The sequence below is a fragment of the Harmonia axyridis genome, chromosome 2 (genome assembly GCF_914767665.1).
Source record: "Harmonia axyridis chromosome 2, icHarAxyr1.1, whole genome shotgun sequence".
NCBI lineage: Eukaryota > Metazoa > Arthropoda > Insecta > Coleoptera > Coccinellidae > Harmonia > Harmonia axyridis.
This window is the reverse complement of record NC_059502.1, coordinates 39,057,885-39,082,245: the sequence shown is the minus strand read 5'-3', so window position 1 is coordinate 39,082,245 and position 24,361 is coordinate 39,057,885. Positions and strand designations below refer to the sequence as shown.

The 24,361-nt window shown below is 38.8% G+C and overlaps 2 protein-coding genes and 3 long non-coding RNA genes across 5 annotated transcripts in view; 3 read left to right on the top strand and 2 right to left on the bottom strand.

Annotated features, from left to right (window-relative positions):
• The first annotated feature begins 22 nt into the window (after positions 1-22).
• On the top strand, positions 23-1,244 carry LOC123672419. The gene is made up of 2 exons (XR_006746270.1): positions 23-255; positions 668-1,244. It is a non-coding gene; the product is annotated as an uncharacterized LOC123672419 (long non-coding RNA).
• Positions 1,245-18,195: 16,951 nt separating this feature from the next.
• Positions 18,196-18,482, bottom strand: LOC123672432. The gene is made up of 2 exons (XR_006746291.1): positions 18,421-18,482; positions 18,196-18,357 (listed from the first exon to the last, which is right to left on the bottom strand). It is a non-coding gene; the product is annotated as an uncharacterized LOC123672432 (long non-coding RNA).
• A 1,037-nt stretch (positions 18,483-19,519) lies between these two features.
• LOC123672439 lies at positions 19,520-19,987 on the bottom strand. The gene is made up of 2 exons (XR_006746299.1): positions 19,926-19,987; positions 19,520-19,862 (listed from the first exon to the last, which is right to left on the bottom strand). It is a non-coding gene; the product is annotated as an uncharacterized LOC123672439 (long non-coding RNA).
• An 821-nt stretch (positions 19,988-20,808) lies between these two features.
• On the top strand, positions 20,809-23,409 carry LOC123672400. The gene is made up of 2 exons (XM_045606509.1): positions 20,809-20,974; positions 21,229-23,409. The coding sequence occupies exon 2, from the start codon at positions 21,252-21,254 to the stop codon at positions 22,359-22,361; it is 1,110 nt and encodes a 369-aa protein (XP_045462465.1). The 5' UTR covers positions 20,809-20,974; positions 21,229-21,251; the 3' UTR covers positions 22,362-23,409.
• LOC123672384 (anaphase-promoting complex subunit 2) overlaps positions 23,315-24,361 on the top strand; it is a 58,039-nt gene continuing 56,992 nt past the window's right edge. The window contains exon 1 of the mRNA XM_045606484.1: positions 23,315-23,955. Within this exon, the coding sequence (XP_045462440.1) occupies positions 23,324-23,955 (632 nt within the window). The 5' untranslated portion in view covers positions 23,315-23,323. The remainder of the gene's footprint in view (positions 23,956-24,361) is intronic.

Here is a 24,361-nt window from a genome sequence, read left to right as displayed (position 1 = left end):
ATGCGCCTACCTAACAGAGAATGAAAGAGATAGAAGATGTATGGTTATCTCTGTCGCTCATGACAAGAAGGATAATGTTTCAAAATCCAAATTGACATTCGACAGTTGCAGTTATAACCAAACATTTTCGGATAGTAGTATTGAAAAATATTCAACATTCGTTGAAAAAAAAAATTTTATCCGTTAAGACTGATATTAGATATTATGTTAATTTATTTTTTGTTTGAAAAACCAACATTTTTATTATTTATCTTTGTGAGTATTAAAAAAAATCAATTTGTTCAATAAAAATTTTTTTTAAATCTTTTGATCTTATATTATGTTATTTGTTTTTAGTTTGAAAAACCAAACATAATTTGGTATTTAAAAAAACTCAACATTTAAATTCAATTTCAATTCCAAAATTATTATTTGTGATATATTTATTAGAGATTTGTTTTTTTACCGATGGTGTTTTTTAGTCAGTAAGAATCTGACACTACTGTTTGAGTGCGGACCCTTGCAGTGTCTCCTGTGAGGAAGGATCCTCTCAGGCAGCTGTACAAAGCTTTATTGTGTTTGTTTTGTGCAGTTGATGCAAGATTTTTCACCTATAAAAAAAAAAAAACTTATTATTGATCATAAAATTGTTGAATGAATTCGTTGACATTCTAATATCTGTTTACAGGTCTGCACAACTTTTGGTCTAGTCTAAGGATTGAAATGAGTGCCTCAAATCTTCGATGGACGACTCCATTGGTTATGTACATCCTAAAATGGCTGTTTGATTACTATATCATCAATTTTTAACAGAATTATAAATGATTGAATGAATTTGACCGGTAAAGGTCAATAATTAATCATGGAAAACCCATTTATTAGTTGCCGACGTGAAGCCTTTAAAATCCCATATATCGCAGACCTCTCACAAAAAGCTCGTCATTTTTCAAAATACGAAGGGGTTGCAATTGCTTTGAAACCAGAGAACATCAAAATAGATAATTTTTTTACACTTTCATAGACTTAAGTTTATATTTAATATTGTATTCCTTCTTTCAGAGCCCTGAAGGTATAACGAAACTGGTCGGCAACTAATAAATGGGATTTCCATGATTAATTTTTGACCTTTACCTGCTAATTTCATTCAATCGTACAGTCATTATCAACCAACAATATTATAAATTATGTACTGTATTTCTGTTTGTTCCATGTAGTGTGTCCATTGAAATATTAGATAGAAGTCAAATAATATAGAGTGAAATCAATTTTTGTTTTTTTTACTAGTAGAATTAAAGGCCGCTTACATTTCAAACTATTTCTCACTTTGCCCGTTGGTGTCGCTAGTGCGGACCTAATCAAGATGGCGGCTATTTTGTTTCCACAGATTAGTAGGGAGATTGCATTTCTTATTATTAGTATTCTGTGGTTTCACCATAGACCTAATAGTTGCTTTCCAGCCAACGTCAGGAGCTCCTCGGTACAGCTCCGAAGCGTACCGAAGCGCACTTGTAGTGTTCCAGTAAACAGGGCGTCGAGCCCTCGCGTTACCTTCCCCTTTCCCCTGAAGCACCCCCCGCATTTGCGGGGCTTCGAGCCCTGACAGGTGTGAGAGAGAAAGAAGACCGTTACTTCGCTTAAAGTACGAGACAGCTGTAGAACGCTGGTTTGTTTACGTTTAATTTGACAGTTTCGTTTTGGCGCGTTCCTGACTTTCCAGTCAGGTGCGTGTCACCCCGGGCACAGAATAGAGAGGTCTTCTTCTTCTTCTTTTATTGTGCTTGGCGGCGAGGCCATCTACACATGGAACATTTCGTTGTAACTGAGAGATTTGTTAAACTAGATTATCTTTTATTTTGAACTTAGAACAATGTACAATACAATCAATACTATTAGAGGTTGGTATTTTTCCAGCTCCGGGGCAGGGGGAGCGGTACAAAAGACAACACTTGTGGAACTGAAAGGATGAAGGGATTATTAGTATTTTGTATAAAAAACATTACAGTTTAAGCCCACATGAATTTAAAAAACCATAGAGTGACCTATATATCAGTACATTCTCAGAGAATATCAAATCTTGAATATTAAGCGGGAAGTTGTGATCAGCGTATATCTTACAGAGGTCATCATATAAATTTCTGCACTTGACATCATTTAGAGAGCACGAAAAGAAAATGTGCTGTAAGTCCCCTCTCTCTCCGCATTCGCAAAGGTCATCATCCCTAACTTGTATTTTAGCCAAATGAGCAGGAGAACAGCAGTGATTTGCTCTGAGTCTGTTCATTGTTGTGATATTACCTCTAGGGAGATCAGCAAATGAGTGGAACCAGGGTTTTCTACTAAAATGGTCAACGTTAATCATGGTCGAATAAAGGTGACCTCTATGAAGAAATGTTTGCTTCCATTCCGTCTTCCATCTTTCCCATATATTGCGTTTGAATGTGGGCCAATGTTCTTTTATATCGCCCTTAATAGTAAGGGTATGGGACATTTTACTGCCCTCTTTAGCAAGACGATCTGCTTGGTCATTACCAGTGATGTTTGTGTGGCTGGGAACCCACACAAATTCAATTTGTCGATTAGTTTGGGTGATGCGGTAAATTTTATTTCGAATTGACAGAGTTATGTGATCGTTACTGGAATGGGGGAACCAACCTTTTAGTTTTTCAAGAGCGGACTTGGAGTCAGAAATGATGAGGACATCATCAGTCATTCCCTCAATAATGGATAGGGCTTTATCAATCGCGAGGAGTTCAGCAGATGAAATGGAAAAGCTTGAGGGGACTCTCCCACTGAAAGAAATATTTCCAGGGCTATATATACCAATACCAACCTGGTCTCGCGATTTTGAGGCATCAGTGAATAGCAAAGAGAAATCGGGGAATTTATCCCTGCATCTCTCATCGAACAAACCTGAATTGTCTAAGTCCAATTTACGAAGGTTCAAAGAATAATAGGGAACGTCAAGATAGTGGACACACAAGGGAACCTGGAAACAAGGAAGGAGGGGAGAGGAATAGAAGGAGCCAGTCTCTGGGAGCATATTGAGAGCTTCTAATATAGGGGGCATAGGTCTACTACCCCATGCATGACGCCAAGAAAAAAGTTGTGACAGCCTTTGGAGAAATCTTAGCTAGCTTTGACAAGAACTTGATCGCCAACCAGATGCGACGGTAGGACAGGGGAAGTTGACCATTCTCTGCGAGGAGGACATTTATAGGCGTGGACTTCATGTAGCCTAGTGCTACTCTGATAGCCGAATATTGGACCCTATCAAGTCGAGAGAGAACAGACTTGGAGCATCTGCCCAGAAAGACAGATCCATAGTCAAGAAAGGGAAGGACGATTGCATTATAAATTGTTAACATGGTTTGAGGGTGTGACCCCCACCGTGTCCGACACAACGACTTCATGACATTGATGTTCCTAGTAGCTCTCGAACACATGTTTTCAATATGGAGGGACCAATTCATGTTGACCTGTAAAGTAACTCCAAGATATTTGGTGGAGGTTTTCCAGGGGATGGCATTATCGAATATATAAAGAGTAGGGAGATTGACCAAGATTTTTCTCTTGTGGAAGCACATTGCTTGAGATTTCTCTGCCGAAATGGTTAGGCCTCTACTTCGTGTCCATTCCTCAACCTGGGCTAATGCCTGGGACATATTCTCAAAGGCTTCTTTGAATGTTTTTCCCGAAGCTTTCACAGTAGTGTCATCTGCGTATTGAAGTACTTCAACTCCTGGGATGTTCAGAAAGGAAGAAAGACCTTTAACAAAGAGGTTAAACAGAGGGCAGCTGTCGGGGGAACCCTGAGCTAAGCCTAGGAAAGATGATACCGGACCAATTAGTTCGTTGAGACATGGGTCAAGTAGAAAAATACTTCTATCAACTATGAGGTTTCGTAGGAGATTAATAATCTGGAGGGGGACACCCTCTGCCATTAAAACTGATTTTAAAATATCAAAGTTTACAGAGTCATAAGCTTGTTTAACATCCAGGAAAACAACAAGAGTTATTTCATTCATTGCATACGCCGAGTAAATTGGGACTGTAATAGCAGTCAGCGCATCAGTCACCGATTTGCCCTTTCGGAAGCCATATTGAGGTTCATTTGATGGCACGTTTAGCTCATAAACTCTCTCCAATCTTGACGCCATAAGGGTCTCAAAAATTTTTAGCAAACAGGAGGTGAGGGCTATGGGACGGTAGCTGTTGGGGTCGTGGGGGGGCTTTGCTGGTTTGCAAATGGGAACAATTATTGTTTCTTTGAGGGATGGAGGAATATTGGGGTCTGTAAATAATCTATTGTATACCTGAAGAAGAACATTTTTGGCCTGAATGGGAAGATGCTTCAACATTGAGTACGTTATCGCATCTTTACCAGGTGCGGAGTCCTTTTTACGGTGGATGGTTTTCGACATCTCACATAAAGTAAAAGGAGAGAATAACATGGAGTGATTACCTGGCGGAGGATCAATGTTCCTAAGAGGGGTTCTATCTTCTTCGTTCAAATCAAGCTGAGGAGATGGACAGAGTCTAGAGAGGATTTCTCTACCACAAGAAGGAGAGGCTCGTCTTGACGGGCTTGTGGAGACTCCAGAGCGAAATCTTCTGATATTTCTCCAAAGATTTTTACTATCTTTTACTGACAGGGTCTCACAGAACTCTCTGAAGGATGTTTTCTTCTTTTCTCTGATTTTTCGTTTGGTTGTAGCTTGTTTATGTTTTGCATTCAAGTAATTCTCTAATGTGGGATTGAGGCGGTATTTTTTATAGGCGTCTGACCTATTTTTTACGTGAGTGGTTAGCTCGTCGTCCCACCAGGGAACGCTATAGCTGGAGAGTTTTTCAGGGTGTTTTTTTACAGGAATTGAACGATCAGCTGCAGATAAAATTATTGCTTGAATATCATCCAGACCTTGAATATCTTGTCGTTCGATCTCGTGGATAATTAGTTCCTGGAACAACAACCAGTTAGCCTTTTTAATGTTGTATTTGGAGGTTGAAAAGAAGTTTTGAGGTAATTCAGGTAAGTTGAGATCCATAATTGTCGTTAAAGTGGGGTAGTGGTCACTCCCACCTGGATCTGGGAGAACCTCCCATGAAGCGTCGATCCTAATATCAGGGGAGCAGAGACAAATATCTGGTGAGCTGGACTTATCTGGAGGGGTGACTCTTGTAGAAGATCCGTCGTTGAGGAGACATGAATCGCTTGATAGCAGGAACTGTTCAAGAATATTCCCATTTCTGTTTCTATTGTGAGAGCCCCAGGAGGGGTTCTGAGCATTAATGTCGCCACAGATGAGATAGGGAGTTTTGGGACAGGGCGACGACTTGGTCGATGCTGGGGTTTAATCAGGCCTCAATCTGATTAACCTCGGGACAACTAGAACAGGACATGTGCTAACTAGGCCTCTATCTGCCTACTCCTAGTTAGCGGGGAAAAAATAAAACAGTAAAATAAAATATACAAACAGATATAATATAAAACACAAAGTGCTGCGTAAGGCAGGTTGATATTTGACAGGGCGGCCTCGGCTTATCTCCATTTAAGATGCTTACTTCGAGGCTTAAGTAGATTGTTGCGCCCTCTGTTGGGGGAAGCGTTAACCTGGTTGGCCGCGCCACCATGATGGTAACGCAGGAATCTGTAATCCCCACAGTACCCCCTTGCTAGTGATTAACGATATATTACATCCCCGCCTGGAAACGCTCGGGGAAACGAACTTGCCGACCTGATCTGGTCGTGTAAGGTCGTCGTACTGCTGGCGCTTGCGTTGCTGCCTCTGGTTCTGCTGGAGCAGGTGGGATGGGTTGTTGGGCCGGGGGTGAGTTCTCGCCTGGTAAAAAGAGAAGAATTCCTTCGTCTTCATCGTCCTCGTTCGAATTTACAGCGTCTTCCGGTGAATTTTCGCTGACCGCGATGTAGGCTGGTTTCAGCCTGTCGATCGAGACCGGGACGTTGGTACCGTGAATTCGGAGGGTGTAGTGCTTTTCGGCTCGAGAAACCACCTCGAACGGTCCATCGTATGGGTGCTGGAGCGGACGCCGAACGGCGTCGTGCCTTACGAAGACGTGGGATGCGGTGGCGAGATCTTTAAAGACGAAGATCTTCCGCTCACCGTGCCTGGTGCCACTGACTGGTCGGAGCGCCTGAAAGTGCTGGCGCAGGTCGCGAACGAAATCGTCGGAGTTATCCAGGTTCATCGTCGACGTCGAACCCAGGAACTCGCCAGGAAGACGGAGTGGTTCTCCGTATATCATCTCAGCAGCGGTGGATTGGAGATCTTCTTTCCAAGCGGCGCGGATCCCCAGTAGTGCAGTGGGTAGTGTGTGGACCCATGTGTCAGAGTCCAAGCATTTAATGGAAGCTTTGAGCTGACGGTGGAGTCGCTCGACCATTCCGTTGGCGGCCGGGTGGTACGCCGTGGTTCTGAGGTGGTCCGTCCCTAGTAGCTTGTTCAAGCAGCGAAATAGGTAGGACTCGAATTGACGTCCTTGGTCTGTAGTTACCCGGAGCGGGACGCCAAACCTGGCAACCCAGTTAGTGTAAAATGCTCGGGCGACGGTTTCTGCTGTCTGGTCTTGGAGCGGTATCGCTTCTGGCCATCGAGAAAATCGATCGACGCAGGTGAGGCAATACCGATATCCTTTGGAAAATGGCATCACGATCAGGTCGATGTGCACATGTTCGAAACGGCTCGACGGCGGTGTGAAGTTACCGATCGGAGACGAAACATGTCGTGACACCTTTGACCGCTGGCATTGGATGCAGACTCGGGACCACGCTCGGCAATCTTTGGAAATGGAGGGCCAGACGTATCGTTGGCTCATCAGCTTTGTGGTGGCCTTGGCGCCTGGATGGGACAGGCCGTGGATGGCGTCAAAAGCTGGTTTCCGGAATGGAGCCGTCAGGAAGGGTCGTGCCTTAGTGGTGGATATATCGCAGAAGACGGCAGCGTTGGATCCTGGTATCGTGACTTGGCGTAGAAGTAAGCCAGAGTCTTGCTTCTGGCGGAACTCCTGGAGCTCTGGGTCACATTGCTGGGATGCTGCGAGGGCCTCGAAGTCGAGTGGTGCTGCGATCTCGTCCACCCTGGAAAGGGCATCTGCGACGACGTTTTCCTTTCCGGATATATGCCGGATATCTGTAGTGAACTGCCCGATGAAGTCCAAGTGGCGGTATCGGCGTGGGGAGCATTGATCGGACTGTTGACTGAAGGCGAAGGTCAACGGCTTATGGTCAGTTAAAATGAAGAAGTGGCGTCCTTCAACCATGTGTCGGAAGTACTTGACCGACTTGTAGATGGCCAGGAGTTCCCGATCGTAGGCGCTGTACTTGCACTCAGCGCCAGCCAGCTTCTTCGAAAAAAAAACCGAGTGGTTCCCACTCGTTGCCAACCCGTTGATGTAGTGCAGCTCCAATGGTATGGTCCGATGCATCACAAACCAAGGAGACCTCGGCGCCAAGTTCGGGGTGTGCCAGAAGTGTCGCTTTTGCAAGTTCTTCCTTGCATGCGGCGAATGCGGCATCAGCGTAGTTGTTCCAATTCACTGGTGTCTTCTTTGTGATGTTTCCTTGGAGCAGGTCATTGAGTGGTGCCTGGGTCTTAGCAGTTCCGGGCATGAAACGCCTGTAGAAGTTCAACATGCCAAGGAATTGTCGGAGATCTTTTGCTGTTGTTGGCCTGGGATATTCGCGGATGGCAGCGACTTTCTCGGGGAGTGGTTTTGTTCCATCACCAGATACTAGGTACCCCAAGAACTTTACTTCCTCAGCGCCAAAGTGACATTTCGCTGAATTGACGACAATTCCGTACCGCTGGAGACGTTCGAATAGAATGCGTAGGTGTTCATGATGCTCTTCCTCGGACGAGGAGGCCACCAGTAGGTCGTCAATATAGGCATATACGAAGTCGAGTCCCCGGAGAACCTCGTCGATGAACCGCTGGAATGTTTGAGCGGCGTTTCGTAGTCCAAAGCTCATTGCCGGGAATTCGAATAATCCGAACGGAGTGGTGATGGCCGTCTTCTCCACGTCTTCAGGGGCCACAGGGATATGATGGTACGCTCGTACCAGGTCAATGGTGGAGAAAATTGACTTTCCACGGAGCATTTGGGCGAAGTCCTGGATGTGGCGCACTGGATACCGGTCTGGTAAAGTGCGCGCGTTTAGTCCCCGGTAGTCTCCACAAGGGCGCCATTCGTCTCCCTTCTTTGGCACCATGTGGAGTGGCGAAGCCCAACTGCTCTTCGATGGGCGACAAATCCCCAATTGGAGCATGGACTCGAACTCCTTCCTAGCGGCGAGGTAGCGGTCCGCGGCTAGGCGACGTGGCTTCTGGAAGACGGGTTGTCCTGGGGTGGTGTGGATGTGATGCACTGTACGGTGTTTCACATCCGCTGCTTTGCAAGCGCCATCGGGGCGCGTCAGCTCCGGGAACTGCTGGAGCAACGCGTGATAGCGCGTATCGCCTGCGGATGTTCGAATTCCGGCGATAGTCGCGCACTTGGAGTCCCGTCCCGTGACACTGAGACTCGTGGATCGGTCAAGTAAGAGTCCGTTGCGCAGATCCACAAGGAGGTCATAATGAGTTAAAAAGTCTACCCCGATGATGGCCTTGGACACGTCCGCGATGACGAAATTCCACGCGAAATCACGGCGGAGACCGAGGTTAAGTGTCAGTGGAATTGAGCCATATGTATCGATCGCACTACCGTTAGCCGCGGTTAGCTCATAACCGGTTTTTACCCGTCGGCCTTTCACTAGACGTCGCGGAAACACGCACAAGTCTGCGCCGGTGTCGATCAAAAAGTTTTCTCCACTGTTTCGGTCCCTCAAAAACAAGCGGCGTGTGTTGGGGCAGCCGTCGCCTGCCGCGTTCAGCGACTGCCTTTGCCGTTTCCCTGATCGTCGTCGGTACCCGCGTAGGTGCACGGTTTCTCGCACTTGTGCGCCTTGGCCCCGAACCGATGGTGGTAAAAGCACCTGCCACCGAACCGAGTTCGTGATCCGGAACGCGAACGACGACGCGATGTAGGACCACCGTAGTTCCGCGAGCGACCGCGCACTTCCGCACGAAGCTCGTTCAACTCGCGACTTTGTTCGTCGAGGCGCATCGACAACCTCTCCAATACTTCACAAAGCTGGGATTCGCTTTGTGACATCCGAGGTGACACCGCAGATACCTGTTGCGGCGCGACGGTACCTAGCGCTTCCATCACGCAATCCGCGGTCTTGGCCAGGTCGTCCAGGGTCACGTTGGGTTGGGCAGCCTGCCCTGCGATGCTGGCGCGTGCGAGGGGGTTGATCCTCTCCATCCATAGGGCGCGGACGATCTCGTCAGCGGCGTTGTCCCCAGCGAGCTGTTGGAGGTACCGCAGGAACTGGGAAGGTTTCCTGTCTCCAATTTCGACTCTCTCCAGCAGTTGCCGCGTCTTTTGGGCCTGTGATTTCCCCAGGCGTTGGAGAAGCTGCTCCTTCAGTGTCTCGTACGGCTTTTGGCTTGGAGGGTTGATGATCAGGTCGCGAACCTCCCTCGCGCACCCGCTGTCTAGGGATTGGACCACCCGCCTAAACTTCGCCAAGCTGTCCGTTAGCCCGAAATCTTCGAGTGTCCACTCGACCTGCCGGAACCACACTTCTGGGTCCTCTGGGGTGAACGCCGGGATTTGGAGGCGTGTGAGTATTCCGGGAGTGGGTGCTGCGGCGGATGGATTCGGCATCTTGGCGTCTGGCGTCCTGGCGTCTGGCGTCCTGGCGTCTGGCGTCCTGGCGTCTGGCGTCCTGGCGTCTGTCGAGCAAATCGTCCCTGTCACTAATAATTGACGTTGATCACGTCGGGGTCACCAGTTTTGGGACAGGGCGACGACTTGGTCGATGCTGGGGTTTAATCAGGCCTCAATCTGATTAACCTCGGGACAACTAGAACAGGACATGTGCTAACTAGGCCTCTATCTGCCTACTCCTAGTTAGCGGGGAAAAAATAAAACAGTAAAATAAAATATACAAACAGATATAATATAAAACACAAAGTGCTGCGTAAGGCAGGTTGATATTTGAAAATAAAAAAAAAAAAAAAAACATATTTTTTTTTTTGCTTTTCAGCGTTTTATTATAAATTTTCCTAAACTATACATACAAGTCTATTTACAAGGGGAAATATACAAGAGGTAATCGCATAAGTAATAGGTTACGTATTAGCACCTGATCATTGATCTTATCTAATATTATAATTATGTACAATGTTTTTGGTTTCTAAATTTATTTGTGATTAATTTTTACAAGAGGTGTGTGGAGTCAATAAAAAAACATATTCATCTCCGGTAGGATAAATGTTGATAGATTAGTCGTTTGGTCATGTAAGTATCAAATGATGTATCAGTCTATGTTTCAATTTAATGTTGGTGTTTTGAGACGTTGTCGTTCCTAAGTATTTTGTTTTGTCTAGTTTATTTGTTGTAAGGTTGAAAAACTTTTTAGTTTGTTTAGTTATTGTTTCTTGAATGGTTTCAGTTTGTCCGAGTTCATGGAGTTGTTTGATTGATGTGTATCTATTTTTGTTGAGTATGATTCTCAAAAATTTGTTTTGTAGTCGTTGAAGTTTTTTGTAATTTGTATCTGAAATTTTGCTCCAAATTGGATTTGCATACAAGAATGCTGGCCTAATTCCTTGTTTAAAAACCCGAAGTTTGGATTTCCGGCTGAGTTTGCTGTTTTTACTGATCAATGGGAAAATTTTGTTGAGAATTGTGTAACATTTTCGTGAAATGTTACCTAAATGCTCATTGAAAGATAATTTTTTATCTAGGGTGACCCCTAGATATTTAACCGAATTTTGAATGTGGATTAACTCGCCGTTGAATTTTACCTTGATGCTGATTGGTGGAGTTTTCCTTTTTTGGGTGAAGTGAGTTAGAGTTGTTTTTTTGGCGTTTATTTTAATTTTCCATTTGTTATAATATTTTTCTAGTTCATTTACATGAGCTTGAATATATTTGTTGGCATAGTTTGGGTCTGATGATTCCGAAAGTATAGCCGTGTCATCTGCGAAAATTTTTATTTTTGTCTGGGGTGTTTTTGGAATGTCATTAATGTAGTAATTGAATAGGGTTGGAGATAACAGTCCTCCCTGTGGAACTCCTGCAGAAATTGAATATTTGGTTGAAAGAATTTTTTCTACTCTTACTTGGTATGTTCGACCCTGTAAATAGGAGTGGATAATTTTGATTATATGAGGAGGGAGTTTGGTCATAAGGAGCTTGTAAATGAGACCATTATGCCACACAGTGTCAAAAGCTTTTTCAATGTCTAAATTCAGCATAGCAGTGATCTTTTTATAATTGAAATTTTTTGTTATTAGGTCAGTGATAGTTGCTAGTTGTAGAACCGTGCTATGGGATGTTCTAAATCCGTATTGTTCGTCTATTATTTCGTTATAATCATTTTCGTGGTTTTTAATGTTATTCAAAATAATTTTTTCTAAAACTTTTGACATTGTTGGCAATAAGCTTATGGGGCGGTAGTTGGATGCAAATTTTGGGTCCTTTTTAGGTTTAGGAAAGGAGAGAACTATCGCGTTTTTCCAGGAGTTCGGAAAATAACATAGTTTTAGACAGCTATTAAAGATATAGTTGAGCTGTACTATAGCTTTCCTCGGAAGATGTTTCAGAGTTAGATTACTGATTTTATCTTCTCCGGGTGCTTTTTTATTTTTTAATGCCTTAATTATTTGTCTTATTTCATTGGGGGAAGTTGAATGATCTGGAGTTAATAAATGAGAGAACTCTTTCATCAACTGTTCTTTCGGTTTGACGGTCGGACATACCACGTGTTGAATTATGAATTTTTGAATAATTTTCTGCTAGATGTTCAGCCTTACTTTCTTCGTCGAAAATCAAACCATGAGGTCCGTGCAATGTGGAAATTCCACTGGGATTAGAGTTGTTTTTCAACGATCGAGCAATCCTCCACATTTCATCTGAATTGGTTAAATTTTTTGTGAATTTTTCCCATTCTTCGGTTTTCAGCGAGTTTAGCGTTGCCCTCACAAGATTCACTGAGTCCTTATACTGTTGGAACAAGCTCATACTATGATTTCGCTGGAGTCTTTTGCGTAATTTATTTTTAATTTTAATTAGTTCTTGAACGTGAGGTGGAATCTTTAAATAGTGGTATTTCTGCGTGTTAGTTGTAATCGTGGAATGGTGTAAACATAGTTTGATGATTTTGGTTAGTTGCCTAATGCAATTGTCGATGTCGTCCGTTGTGTGGAGGTTGTTATTCATTTTTACGTTTTGATTAATTAGTTCTTTGAATTTCTTCCAGTCTGTATAGTATGTAGCTTTAGGTTTTGGTAGAGAAGAAGAGTTAGATTTGGGTATGGTCGTTAATACGGGAAAGTGATCAGAGTCTAATTCTTGAATTGTGAAGGGTTGGGTTATTGTTATGTTTTTGGTTGTCATTAGGTCTATTGTTGACGGTGTATTGTTATTTGTAGGATAATACGTATATGAATTTCTTGGAAAATTTAAGATGTAATTTGTACTATCCAAGTATCTTTTCAGAAGATTGCCGTTGGTGTTGGAAGTAGTACAATTCCAGGAACTATTTCGACAGTTGTAGTCACCGGCTATTATTACCCTTTCGTCAAGGTTCATCAGGTAGTCTAGTTCGTCAGTGTCTAATGGAGTTTGGTGACCGTTATAGAAATTTACAATTGTTAGATCGTTTATCTTAATTGCTTGGGACTCGGAATTCACAGTATGAGTTTGTATTTCAATAGGTTTCAAATGTTTCTTGTAGTAAATAATGAGGCCTCCACCGATATTTTTCGGTTTATTGATATAGTAAAAGTTTCGGATTTTAGGAGGTTTACGTTTATTCAATTTGGATTCTTGTATGCAAATTATTTCGACCTTAATTTCGTTAGTTAGGGCTTCCAGTTCATTAACTTTATTAGTAATACCGTTGGCATTCCATGATATAAGATTAATATCTTTGAATAAGGCTTTAAAAGCCATATTTTTCTGATAAATTTAGAATTATTGCCACCTTATCCATAGGGGATGTGCAATTTTTAAGTTTAATTTTCAGCTCTCTAACTAACGAAATGAGTTGTGTTAAATTACAGATAGAATTAAGTTCGTTTAATTCATTCAGAAGAGTTTGGAAGTCGTCTAGATTGTCTGTTTTAGTGATTGGTTTTGTCGTCGGAAATTGGTCATTTGTAACCGCACTTGAATAAGGGAATTTGTTTGATTCTATAATAGTCTTGGGGGGAAGTCTGGGGAAATCTTTTGAAGTAAATCGCGGTGTGTTTATTTGTTTTAAGGTTGTTGATTTGTCGGTGCTTTTTATTGATTCCACATACCTTATTAGCACAGGACATTTAGAGTAATTGGCCGTATGAGGCCCGTTACAATTCGCACACTGAATTTGATCTCGATCAATAAACTTCGCGCTACACTCCGAGGTTAGGTGGTTTTTCCCGCACTTAACGCACCTTGGCTTAATGTTACAATTTGCCGATCCGTGTCCGAATTTTTGGCAACGGTGACACTGCGTGACACTTTGTTTTTTTGTGAAGTCCTGCCACTGTACACGAACGTTATCAATTACTTGGATTGACTTCAGATCCTGGGGGTTAGTTTTTTTGGGGTAATATACCAAAAATGAATGGGGGTTTGGTCCTTTCCCTCTTAATTTACTAACTTTGATTTCTTCGGGTTTGATTCTGCCTCCTTTTGATAGTTCATCTGCCAGCATCGACTCCGTCATAAATGGGGCGGCTTTTATAACTAGTTTTTTCTTTGCATCCTCCTTGGCGGTGTGAGAGAAGTATTCAATGTCTTCAATCTTCAAAGTATTGATGAGCGATTTGTAGTCGTTCACGTCAGTTGTATGTATTATTGTTGCATTGGTGTTATACTTCACCGAATATTTGTTTTTAATGATTGATTTAATTTTTGAATGGAACTGCTTGTAGCATTCGATTTTTTGTATAATTGTTATAGGGGGGCATCTTACAGGTTTGTTCGTTTTAATAATAGGGTTATTTATCGTCACGGGCGTAAAATCCGTTTCCATCGCAACCTCTGATTCTAAAATCCCGAAGGTATTCTTCGTTTTTGGTGGACTAATTTCTTGTGGTCTTGGGGCACGTACCGTTTTTTTCGGAGATGTGAATTCTAGATCACTATACACATACGCCGTTGAAGCCATCTCGTCTTCGTGTGGAATAGTTCTTTGATTTTTACTAGATCGCAATAGGCGATTAATAAAATCACTTGAGACACATCCGCCTCGGTTAGTTTTTAATCTTTTCACTGGACACTGTTTAATTTTGCTGTTTAATCAAAACACTTTGCTAAAATTCAGAATGAATATCAGCAAACACACTGAATAAAACTTTCGCTCAAGATATCTACTCAGTCACCGATCACTAACTGGTTCACTAACAGATCCCAAACGATCCGTTGATATTTGACAGGGCGGCCTCGGCTTATCTCCATTTAAGATGCTTACTTCGAGGCTTAAGTAGATTGTTGCGCCCTCTGTTGGGGGAAGCGTTAACCTGGTTGGCCGCGCCACCATGATGGTAACGCAGGAATCTGTAATCCCCACAGGAGAAATGAGGGCAGAGGTCAGATTATGCCAGAAATCTAACGGAAGAACAATATTTGGAGGGCAGTAGATGTTCACAATTGAAAGGTGGTCAACTTTAAATGCATGAATGTTGACACCATCTGGGGGAGATAAACTGAGGACATGATCAGTGAAAAGCAGGTTATCTTTAATGGGCGAGGCTATACCGCCTCCTCGAGTACTTCTATCCTGTCTAATTATGTTATAGCCTGGTATCTTAAAGGTTTGGTCGATTTTCAGCCAAGTTTCTGAAAGGAGTATTATGTTCGGATGATATTCCTCTATGTTATATTGTAGGTTGTCTTTGTTAGATGTTTGAGATCTAATATTCCACTGTAGGATTTTAAACATTAGGATTAGAGAGGGAAATGAAACTGACAGCAAAATAGGTGGTATAGAGGAATAATTGATGTTTATTTATTAGGAACAGTGGGGACAGGATTAACAGATTTATTTATATTTCGAGGAAGCTGAGAAGATGATGTCGATGGTTGATTATTGGTCAAAAAGTTCATAAGGCTCTTAACTAACTCAGAATCAAAATTATTGGATATTCGTTGTGCTAGAATTTTGAAAAGGTCTTCGTCTGATAGGGATATTTTGGGAAGACTTCTTGAAGGAATTGTTGGGAGGTTAGATTTTTGTGAAGGAATTGTTGGGAGGTTAGATTTTTCTGAAGGAATTGGGGAGAGAGGAAGGGATAGGTGGAGAAGCTGGTTATTGTGGGCTTCCCTATTGTAACCAGGGGATTGGGGAATTTTTCTTCGTTTCAATTGTGTTGAATATGATGTTCTTGGGTGACTGGGTTGGAGGAGAGAGTTTCTGTTCTGGACGGATATTAGTGTAGCATCCTGAGGGGAGTTGTACCTCTTTTCCTGACGCACCAAGGGGGGGAAAGATGATGGACGGGTGACTGGGTTCACTGCTTCCTTATCAGGAAGATTGTCAGCATATGATTTTGGGACTAATTTCATCGCCTCAAAGTATGAGATGTTCTCAAAAGCAATTAGATTATTAATTTGTTTTTGTCTGGAGTATTCCGGACATTTTCTATCTGTGGCAGCATGATCACCATGGCAAAAAAAGCATTTGGGGTTTGATGTATTGGGGCACTCTGATTCATCATGTTTTTCACCACAGTTTCGACATTTACTTGATTCCTTAGGGGAATTACAGTTTACCTTTGTGTGGCCGTATCTTAAACAATTGTAGCACTGGATCACTGGACCAACATACAAATTCACATGTCTTATAACGCCAAAAATACCTATCTTCTCAGGCAAAATTTTGCCGTGGAAGGTGAGAACCCAAGAGTTTGAAGGAATATAAGAAGTGACACCCTCTCTGGTGACTCTTCTATTCAATTGGCGGGCACCAATAATTTTTATTCTGGAATGAGAGTGATTTAGTATATCATCTTCAGTTATATCAGATCCTACGTCTCTTATGATACCTCTGCTAGAAACCATTCGTGAAGGAACGAAGACATCGATGTTGGGGTCGTTGATGAAAGGATTTTTTGACAAAAATTCGTTGGCACTAAGAGGGTTAGTGAATTCTACAGAAATTCTTTTTTTTCCTTTTTTGTTCATGTCTTTGACGCCTGGAACCTTGAGTCGGACTAATTCTTTACCAAAATTCATCGGGTGCATATTTCCAATATTGTCGTTTGCCTTTGATTCTACAATTACCATAAAGGGGCCACAGTCACCGATGGAGTAAGAATGAGATATTTTCTTCCTTTGGGGTTTGTTGTTTGGAGACTGAGAATTTTCAGAAAGACGGGATAAAAGCGTAGAAACTGTCTGAGAAGCACATGCGGCTTCTGCAAATAATTCTGAATCATCCTTAAATATATCTATGACACTGTTGATTTCCCTAGAAAGTAATGCAACATCTGCTAGTGAATACTGAGAGGAGGACTCTTCAGGTACCTTGGTTAGGATAGAAGAGAAAGTAGATTGGGACTTTTTAGTTAAGCGATCAAATACTTTTGGAGAGAGTGGGGGTTTAGGGCGAGAGATTTTGCTTTGACTTGAGGTGGAAGAATCCCCAGGGGGGTCTGGAGAATCCTCCGGGGGATCCGGAGGATCCCCCGACGACCAGTCCATTGAGTTCGTATTAAATTATTTCGTTATCACTCTACCGTTTTTTATAACCCTTTATGTGAAATCAGGAAGGTGAGAAAAAAATTAGAAATGGACTTACCAACAGTTTCCACAAACACAACACTGAGTTAGTAGAGTTTTCTGATTGTTAGTACAAAAATTTACCCAAAATTAGCGAAATTTGGAGAGAAAATTAGGAATAGCTGTCACTCGTAAGACGGTTAACCTCTTTTTTTTGGAATAGAGAGGTAATACCTCTCTATTCTGTGCCCCGGGGCTCGGCGCACTAGAGCTTCGAGCCCTTGCTATGAGTGGAACGCGCCAAAACGAAACTGTCAAATTAAACGTAAACAAACCAGCGTTCTACCACAGATTAGTCTGTGGTTCTACAGCTGTCTCGTACTTTAAGCGAAGTAACGGTCTTCTTTCTCTCTCACACCTGTCAGGGCTCGAAGCCGGGCAAATGCGGGGGGTGCTTCAGGGGAAAGGGGAAGGTAACGCGAGGGCTCGACGCCCTGTTTACTGGAACACTACAAGTGCGCTTCGGAGCTGTACCGAGGAGCCCCTGAAGTTGGCTGGAAAGCAACTAATTGTCTATGGGTTTCACCTATATATTTAGTATTCTGTGGTTTCACCCCCCTGATCTATACTTTTGTATTTATCTATGGTTTATAATATATATGTATAAATAATTTATTAGAGAGTTATTGCAACGCACTAATAAGCGATCTTTTATTACAGGATCTCTTATTTTGACATGTACTCATGCGCATTGAGTCAGATATTAAGGATTGTTTAAATTTAAATACAGGCCTCCCTTACTTTATTTAAATACAGGCGACCAACTTTTATTTAAGGATCTTTTATTTTGACAGATATCTGTTTATGCCGAATATTTACCGTCGTTATTCAGCAAGAACTAACCTATAAATATTTGTAGCTGTTTAGGTAAACAAAGTAATGAAGTGAACTTTTTGAGAAATTTGCATTTTATTTCTTGATTTTGGGCATCTGTGAAAATTTCATTCGAGAAAAAAAATGTGCTCTCAATAACGAATTTTTCAAGAACTTATACGATTCTCAACGAAATATATTTAATTTGAACCTGCATACTAAAAGAATTAAAAATAATACTAATAAATCCTGAATTTTATTAGAAATAAGAATTTTCCTATATGTGTAATGTAGTATTGTTAAAGCATAGTATAAGGAATTCCTTATACTATGGTTAAAGAATGCTACTGCATACTGAATATTATTTTTTTTATATTGAATAAAAATAATTCATTCTGTAATATGGACACACCAATGAGATTGTTTTGAATGAAAAATAATAAACTTGTTACCTAAGTACTTTTTTATATATTGAATCAACATAGCATAAAAAAAGCAAATCACAATGCAAAACCAAATTAATTATGAGTAATGTTATTTTTTCAAAATTATTGTAGGAAAAAGTACAAACAAAATAATCTTCCAATACTGGTGGTTTCACATAAAAAGAAATACTTGATTGACTTCCATTCAAACTTGATGATACTTCGTCAACAAATTTCTCTAATAGTTCCATCGATAAAACCCCAGTAGTTTGGTACAGCTCCTCCCATATTACGAATTGGTAGACTAAAAACGAATTAAGGTAATATAATATATAATAATTTAAGTTTAATTCAGCTAATAGCTTACCTGTACATATAGCTGATAACTATTTCTATAAAGCCACTTATGTGCATTCAAATTATCTTAGAAGTGTCCATGATTTTCCACAATGAAGATTGCAGTTATAAAAATAAACTTCGATAATGATTGCGATACTTGTAGTAAAAATTTTCCAAGTCAACTAGTCGATTTGTTTGAATTGGTTTTGATATATTTTCTACACCAACTGTATCTATTATGAAAAATCAATTCCTCAATAATGGTCCCAGCTAAAATTGCTAACGATATTTGTTCTTTTATTTTCGATTTTGAACTTTTACCAAATGAATTATTTTATTTATCAGAATACAAAATAAAGGTGACAAAATATAAATATGTCAAATTTAAAGATCTGTCACTTTACTGACTTGTTAAAAGCACCTTGCAATAGTTCACTTTTAACGTCCACGATAGAGGATCCTTTAATAAAAGATCGCTTATTTGTGCGTTGCAATAGAGAGTTATTGCAACACACAAATAAGCGATCTTTTATTACAGGATCTCTTATTTTGACATGTACGCATGCGCATTGAGTCAGATATTAAGGATTGTCTAAATCTAAAATACAGGCCTCCCTTACTTTATTTAAATACAGGCGACCAACTTTTATTTAAGGATCTTTTATTTTGACAGATATCTGTTTATGCCGAATATTTGCCGTCGTTATTCAGCAAGAACTAACCTATAAATATTTGTAGCTGTTTAGGTAAACAAAGTAATGAAGTAAACTTTTTGAGAAATTTGCATTTTATTTCTTGATTTTGGGCATCTGTGGGAACCATTTCATTCGAGAAAAAAAATTTGCTCTTAATAACGAATTTTTCAAGAACTTATACGATTCTCAACGAAAAATATTTAATCTGAACCTACTAAAAGAATTAAAAATAATACTGATAAATCCTGAATTTTATTAGAAATAAGAATTTACCTATATGTATAATGTAGTATTGTTATAGAATGCTTCTGCATACTGAATATTATTTTTTTTATATTGAATATAAATAATTCATTCTGTAATACGGACACACCAATGGGATTGTTTTGAAAGAAAAATAATAAACTTGTTACCTAAGTACTTTTTTATACCTATATTGGATCAACATAGCATAAAAAAAAGCAAATCACAATGCAGAACCAAATTAATTATCAGTAATGTTATTATAAAATTATACGTTGAGTACACTTTTTTCAAAATTATTGTAGGAAAAATTACAAAAATACATAACATAATTCTGTTAAACAGAATAATCTTCCAATACTGGTGGTTTCACATAAAAAGAAATACTTGATTGACTTCCATTCAAACAGGTACATAAAGTAGACTGATATTTTACATAGTGATGATACTTCGTCAACAAATTTCTCTAATAGTTCCATCGATAAAACCCCAGTAGTTTGGTACGGCTCCTCCCATATTACGAATTGGTAGACTAAAAACGAATTAAGGTAATATGATATATAATAATTTAAGTTCAATTCAGCTAATAGCTTACCTGTACATATAGCTGATAACTATTTCTATAAAGCCACTTATGTGCATTCAAATTATCTTAGAAGTGTCCATGATTTTCCACAATGAAGATTGCAGTTATAAAAATAAATTTCGATAATGTAAGTAATTGTAGTAAAAATTTTCCAATTCAACTAGTCGATTTGTTTGAATTGGTTTTGATATATTTTCTACACCAACTGTATCTATTATGAAAAATCAATTCCCAGCTAAAATTGCTAACGCTATTTGTTCTTTCATTTTCGATTTTGAACTTTTACCAAATGAATTATTTTATTTATCAGATCAGAATACAAAATAAAGGTGACAAAATATAAATATGTCAAATTTAAAGATCTGTCACTTTACTGACTTTCGTTAAAAGCACCTTGCAATAGTTCACTTTTAACGTCCACGATAGAGGATCCTTTATTACAGGATCCTTTAATAAAAGATCGCTTATTTGTGCGTTGCAATAACTCTCTAATAACTCTCTATTAGAGAGTTATTGCAACGCACAAATAATCATTTATCTATGATTTTTTAAAATCTCGTTGTTAACGAGAGGATAGATCATAGACAAATAATCTATGGGATAGATAGCCCAGAAAAATCCAACGTTGCCAAATGTACGAAATACAATTATTTTAGGTTATGGCGCGAAATACAAGTTTTGAAGTTTGTCATTTGTCTCTGTTGAGTACTTGGCTGCTAAGAACTGATCGTTGGCTTAGAACATTTATTTGTTAGTCGTTAGTAATTCGCAAGTTCATTTCTCAAAATGCCTGTTATATGCAAATTTTGTGAAAAAGTCTTCAGCAATCAATCTAACCACAATAGAAATATTATCGAAGTGCATAATGAAGTTGCAGAGCCAATACCTTATGAAAGGAATACTGTTTGGAGTAGCCATTGTCTTGAACCAAACGCAATAGATCGTTTTCTAACAACAAAAATCTAATGCAACATTTACATAATGATCACTCAATGAACTTTGTGACAGAGTCTTATATATTCAAGAATACCAATTGATCATAAAACTTTCAAATTATGGTGAGGGATTGAAACTCAAATTACAATTCTAAATACCTATGTATAATAATAGTTCAGTATTCAATTTTTGCAAACATTCAGGACATGCATGCTTCAGATTTATTTGGTAATGGAGTAAAATTTTGTCTAAGAGTGAAGAAATATAATTTTTTCATTATATTCAAAAGTATATATCACTTATTAGGTTTTATTTATAATGAGAATGGTGCTTCTTTCTATTATTTTGTATGAATATTGACATTATTTTATTTCAGGTGTTGTGTTTTGTAAGTTTTTCATGTCAGATATGGCTGAATGCTTTTTTAATGGTTGGCTTGAGGTGATGGGTGAAGGGAATGCATCTTATCCACAACATTTGTTTTGCTCATGGCATGTTGATCGTGCATGGCAAAGTAATTTAACTAAAATTTCTGACAGAGAGAAGCGTTCAGAAATTTATAAAATTTTGAAAACTTTGCAAAGAGAAACACCATTGTTACAATTCACTTCTGCTTTGACTAATGCTTTAACTTACATTTGCAATAATGAAAAAACGAGAAATTTTGGAGAATATTTTAAAAAGAATTATGCTTATAATTTCAGGAAGTGGGCTTATTGTTTCAGGGTTGAAGCAGGAATCAATACAAATATGCACTTGGAGTCAATGCATAAAGTCATAAAATACTTTTACCTGGAAAGGAAGACAGTAAAACGACTTGATGAGGGATTGATTGCTGTGTTGAAGTATGTGAGAGATAAAAGTGTTGAAAGAATAATTAGATTGACTAAAGGTGAACATACGAAGCAGACAAGATTTTTATCTCAGAATCACAAGGAAGTTCTCAAACACATTGATAATTATATTATTGAAACAAATAATTACAATATTAGTTGGACTATTAAGAAAAATGAACAAACTTCATATACTATTTACCGATTATTAGATATAAAGTGTTGTGAGCAAATATGCTTGTTTTGTGAAGTATGTACTCGCATGTTTTCATGTGAATGCAAATTTTATTTGGAAAACAGGACTATGTGTAAACACATTCATATGCTGATAAATAAGCTTCAAACTGAAAATAAATTGGAAACTGTTCCTGACTTCAGAGTAGATAATATATCCACAGAACTGTTAGCGTTGTCTGAAAAACCAAATTCCTCTAATAAAAAAATTAAGGATATAAAAGATTTAGCTTCCAAATTTGAGAGTTTAGACTTTGAAAAGTTTGATGATGAAACTATCAACAAAATTCATCACCACCTAATAATTGCAAAAAATATAACGAGTTGTTCTAATTTTCCAAATGACATTAATGACAATACCAAGTTTCAATTAAGAAATGAATCTAATAAAAGGTTAATAGAATCCCATATAAGATTGACTTCCACAAAAAATAATGCATAAAATCAAAGACCAGTCTCAAAAGACCAACATTACAGGAAGCTATTAACATTGCAGAAAATTTAAGCCGTGCCTCTGAAGATTCATTTCTCTATAAATCGGTAGAACCATTGAATGACCATCAATATTGTTGAATTACTGGATTGGATATGTAATGTTTTCAGTCTGACATTTTTTTTAAATAAATACTATTTGTGATTTGCATCCCTTTTTTTTTAACTACTTATAAACAATTTCATATAACCTACATCTCTGTTATTAAATTGTCCATGACTACTATCAATCAGAAACATATTTTTTTAATATATTTTGCTGTTTTTATTCATTACTTATTTTATGGTAGGCGTTATTCCTCAATATGTAATCACATTTATGTATTTTTCTACAACCATGAAGAACAGTCAAAATAACCAAAATATTATTTTGAGAAGTAATAAAAAAGGATAATGCAAGCATTTTATCCACAAAATGAACATTGATTCATATATTAGTCTCAAAAATTAAAACATTTATATGGGAAATTTTTCACAATTAAAATTAATTTACCGGGCGAGAGTAAAAATATTTCGATTTTTTGCTGTTGATTTTGATTTGACGATCGATTCAGCAATCTTCCACAATATATGCACATATAAGACATTTTAAGATATCATCTATCAAACAGAATTAACTGATTCAAGTTCAAATTAATTTGTATTTCGCGCCATAACCTACATTAGATTACATTTGGCAACGTTGGATTTTCCTGGGCTATCTATCCTCTCGTCACATGTTAATGTTTGGTTAGTGTTAGCTTGTGCACTTGTGCTCAGAACAAAAAATATTCCTATAGAAACGGATTAAGTCTTCATTTAATTTTTTATTTTTTCGTGTGTACTTTTTGAAGTGTGCTGTCTATCATATTCAATTAATAGCACAGATTACAGATAAATATCTGTGATTAATAGTATTATCAACTATTTGCAATGGGTATACTTGACCCACATTATTTCAGGGAATACTACGGTTTACTACAATTTGACTTTATCAAAGTTGAAGATAGTCCAGAATGGTTACAAATTAAAAAAGCTTTTCCTATATTAAATAATGAATTTTCTCTCGACTCCGAACATAATGACAACAGAGAAGAATTGGACAAAGCCATAAATGTCGTAAAAGCTATCCAAGTACAACAGTTTTTACATACTTGTTTTGTCGTAAAATTTTCTAAATATGTTAGAGTTCATGTTGGTCCTGAATATTGTAAACGTCTCAAAGACGCTGAAAGCAACACATTTTTTGGAGCAGTTTTTTTTTTGTATAAACAGTATCAGAAAATGATCAAAATAGTGAAAGATATGCATACGTTGCTGGTAGCAAATGACCTTACACCAATTATGATTCATCATGATGATCCTACTATGTCTACAAGAACAAAAATTTGTGGTACCCTAAATCTCCTAGTGAAAGAAGATCTAGCAAAGATTATTACTTCATACTACATGTATGATCTATATTTGGAAGATCCTAGTACCAAACCTTCTTCAAGAAAAAAGTGCCCTAATTGTCAAATAGAAAGATGTTCTCAATGCAGAAATTTGCTTTTTGAGTGTACTGAGTAAGTATATTGCTGACTTTTTGCTTAAATAATTAGGGACTATGTTATTTAAATTTCTGAAATATTAATATGAAAACTCTTTCTATTTGAATTGTTATGAACAACAATTCATCAAAATTTTTGTCTAACCTCCACTTTGATAAAATGATGAGATTATTTCGCTATTAAGCCGTTTTATCTATGATTAATCTGCACAATGTGAAATTCTCATTACATATTTTGATAAATTTGTCACATCTCTTTTCTTTGTACACATCACAGCAGTATTTCTAAGATCCTCGCTAGAATCCCCCTAGCTTTTTTCGATGGTTTTGTATTGTTCACTGAGATTATTATACAATAAATAGAAAACATTTAATTTTATCTTCAGTTATTTGAGGATTCAAATAAATTTTCATCAAAGCGT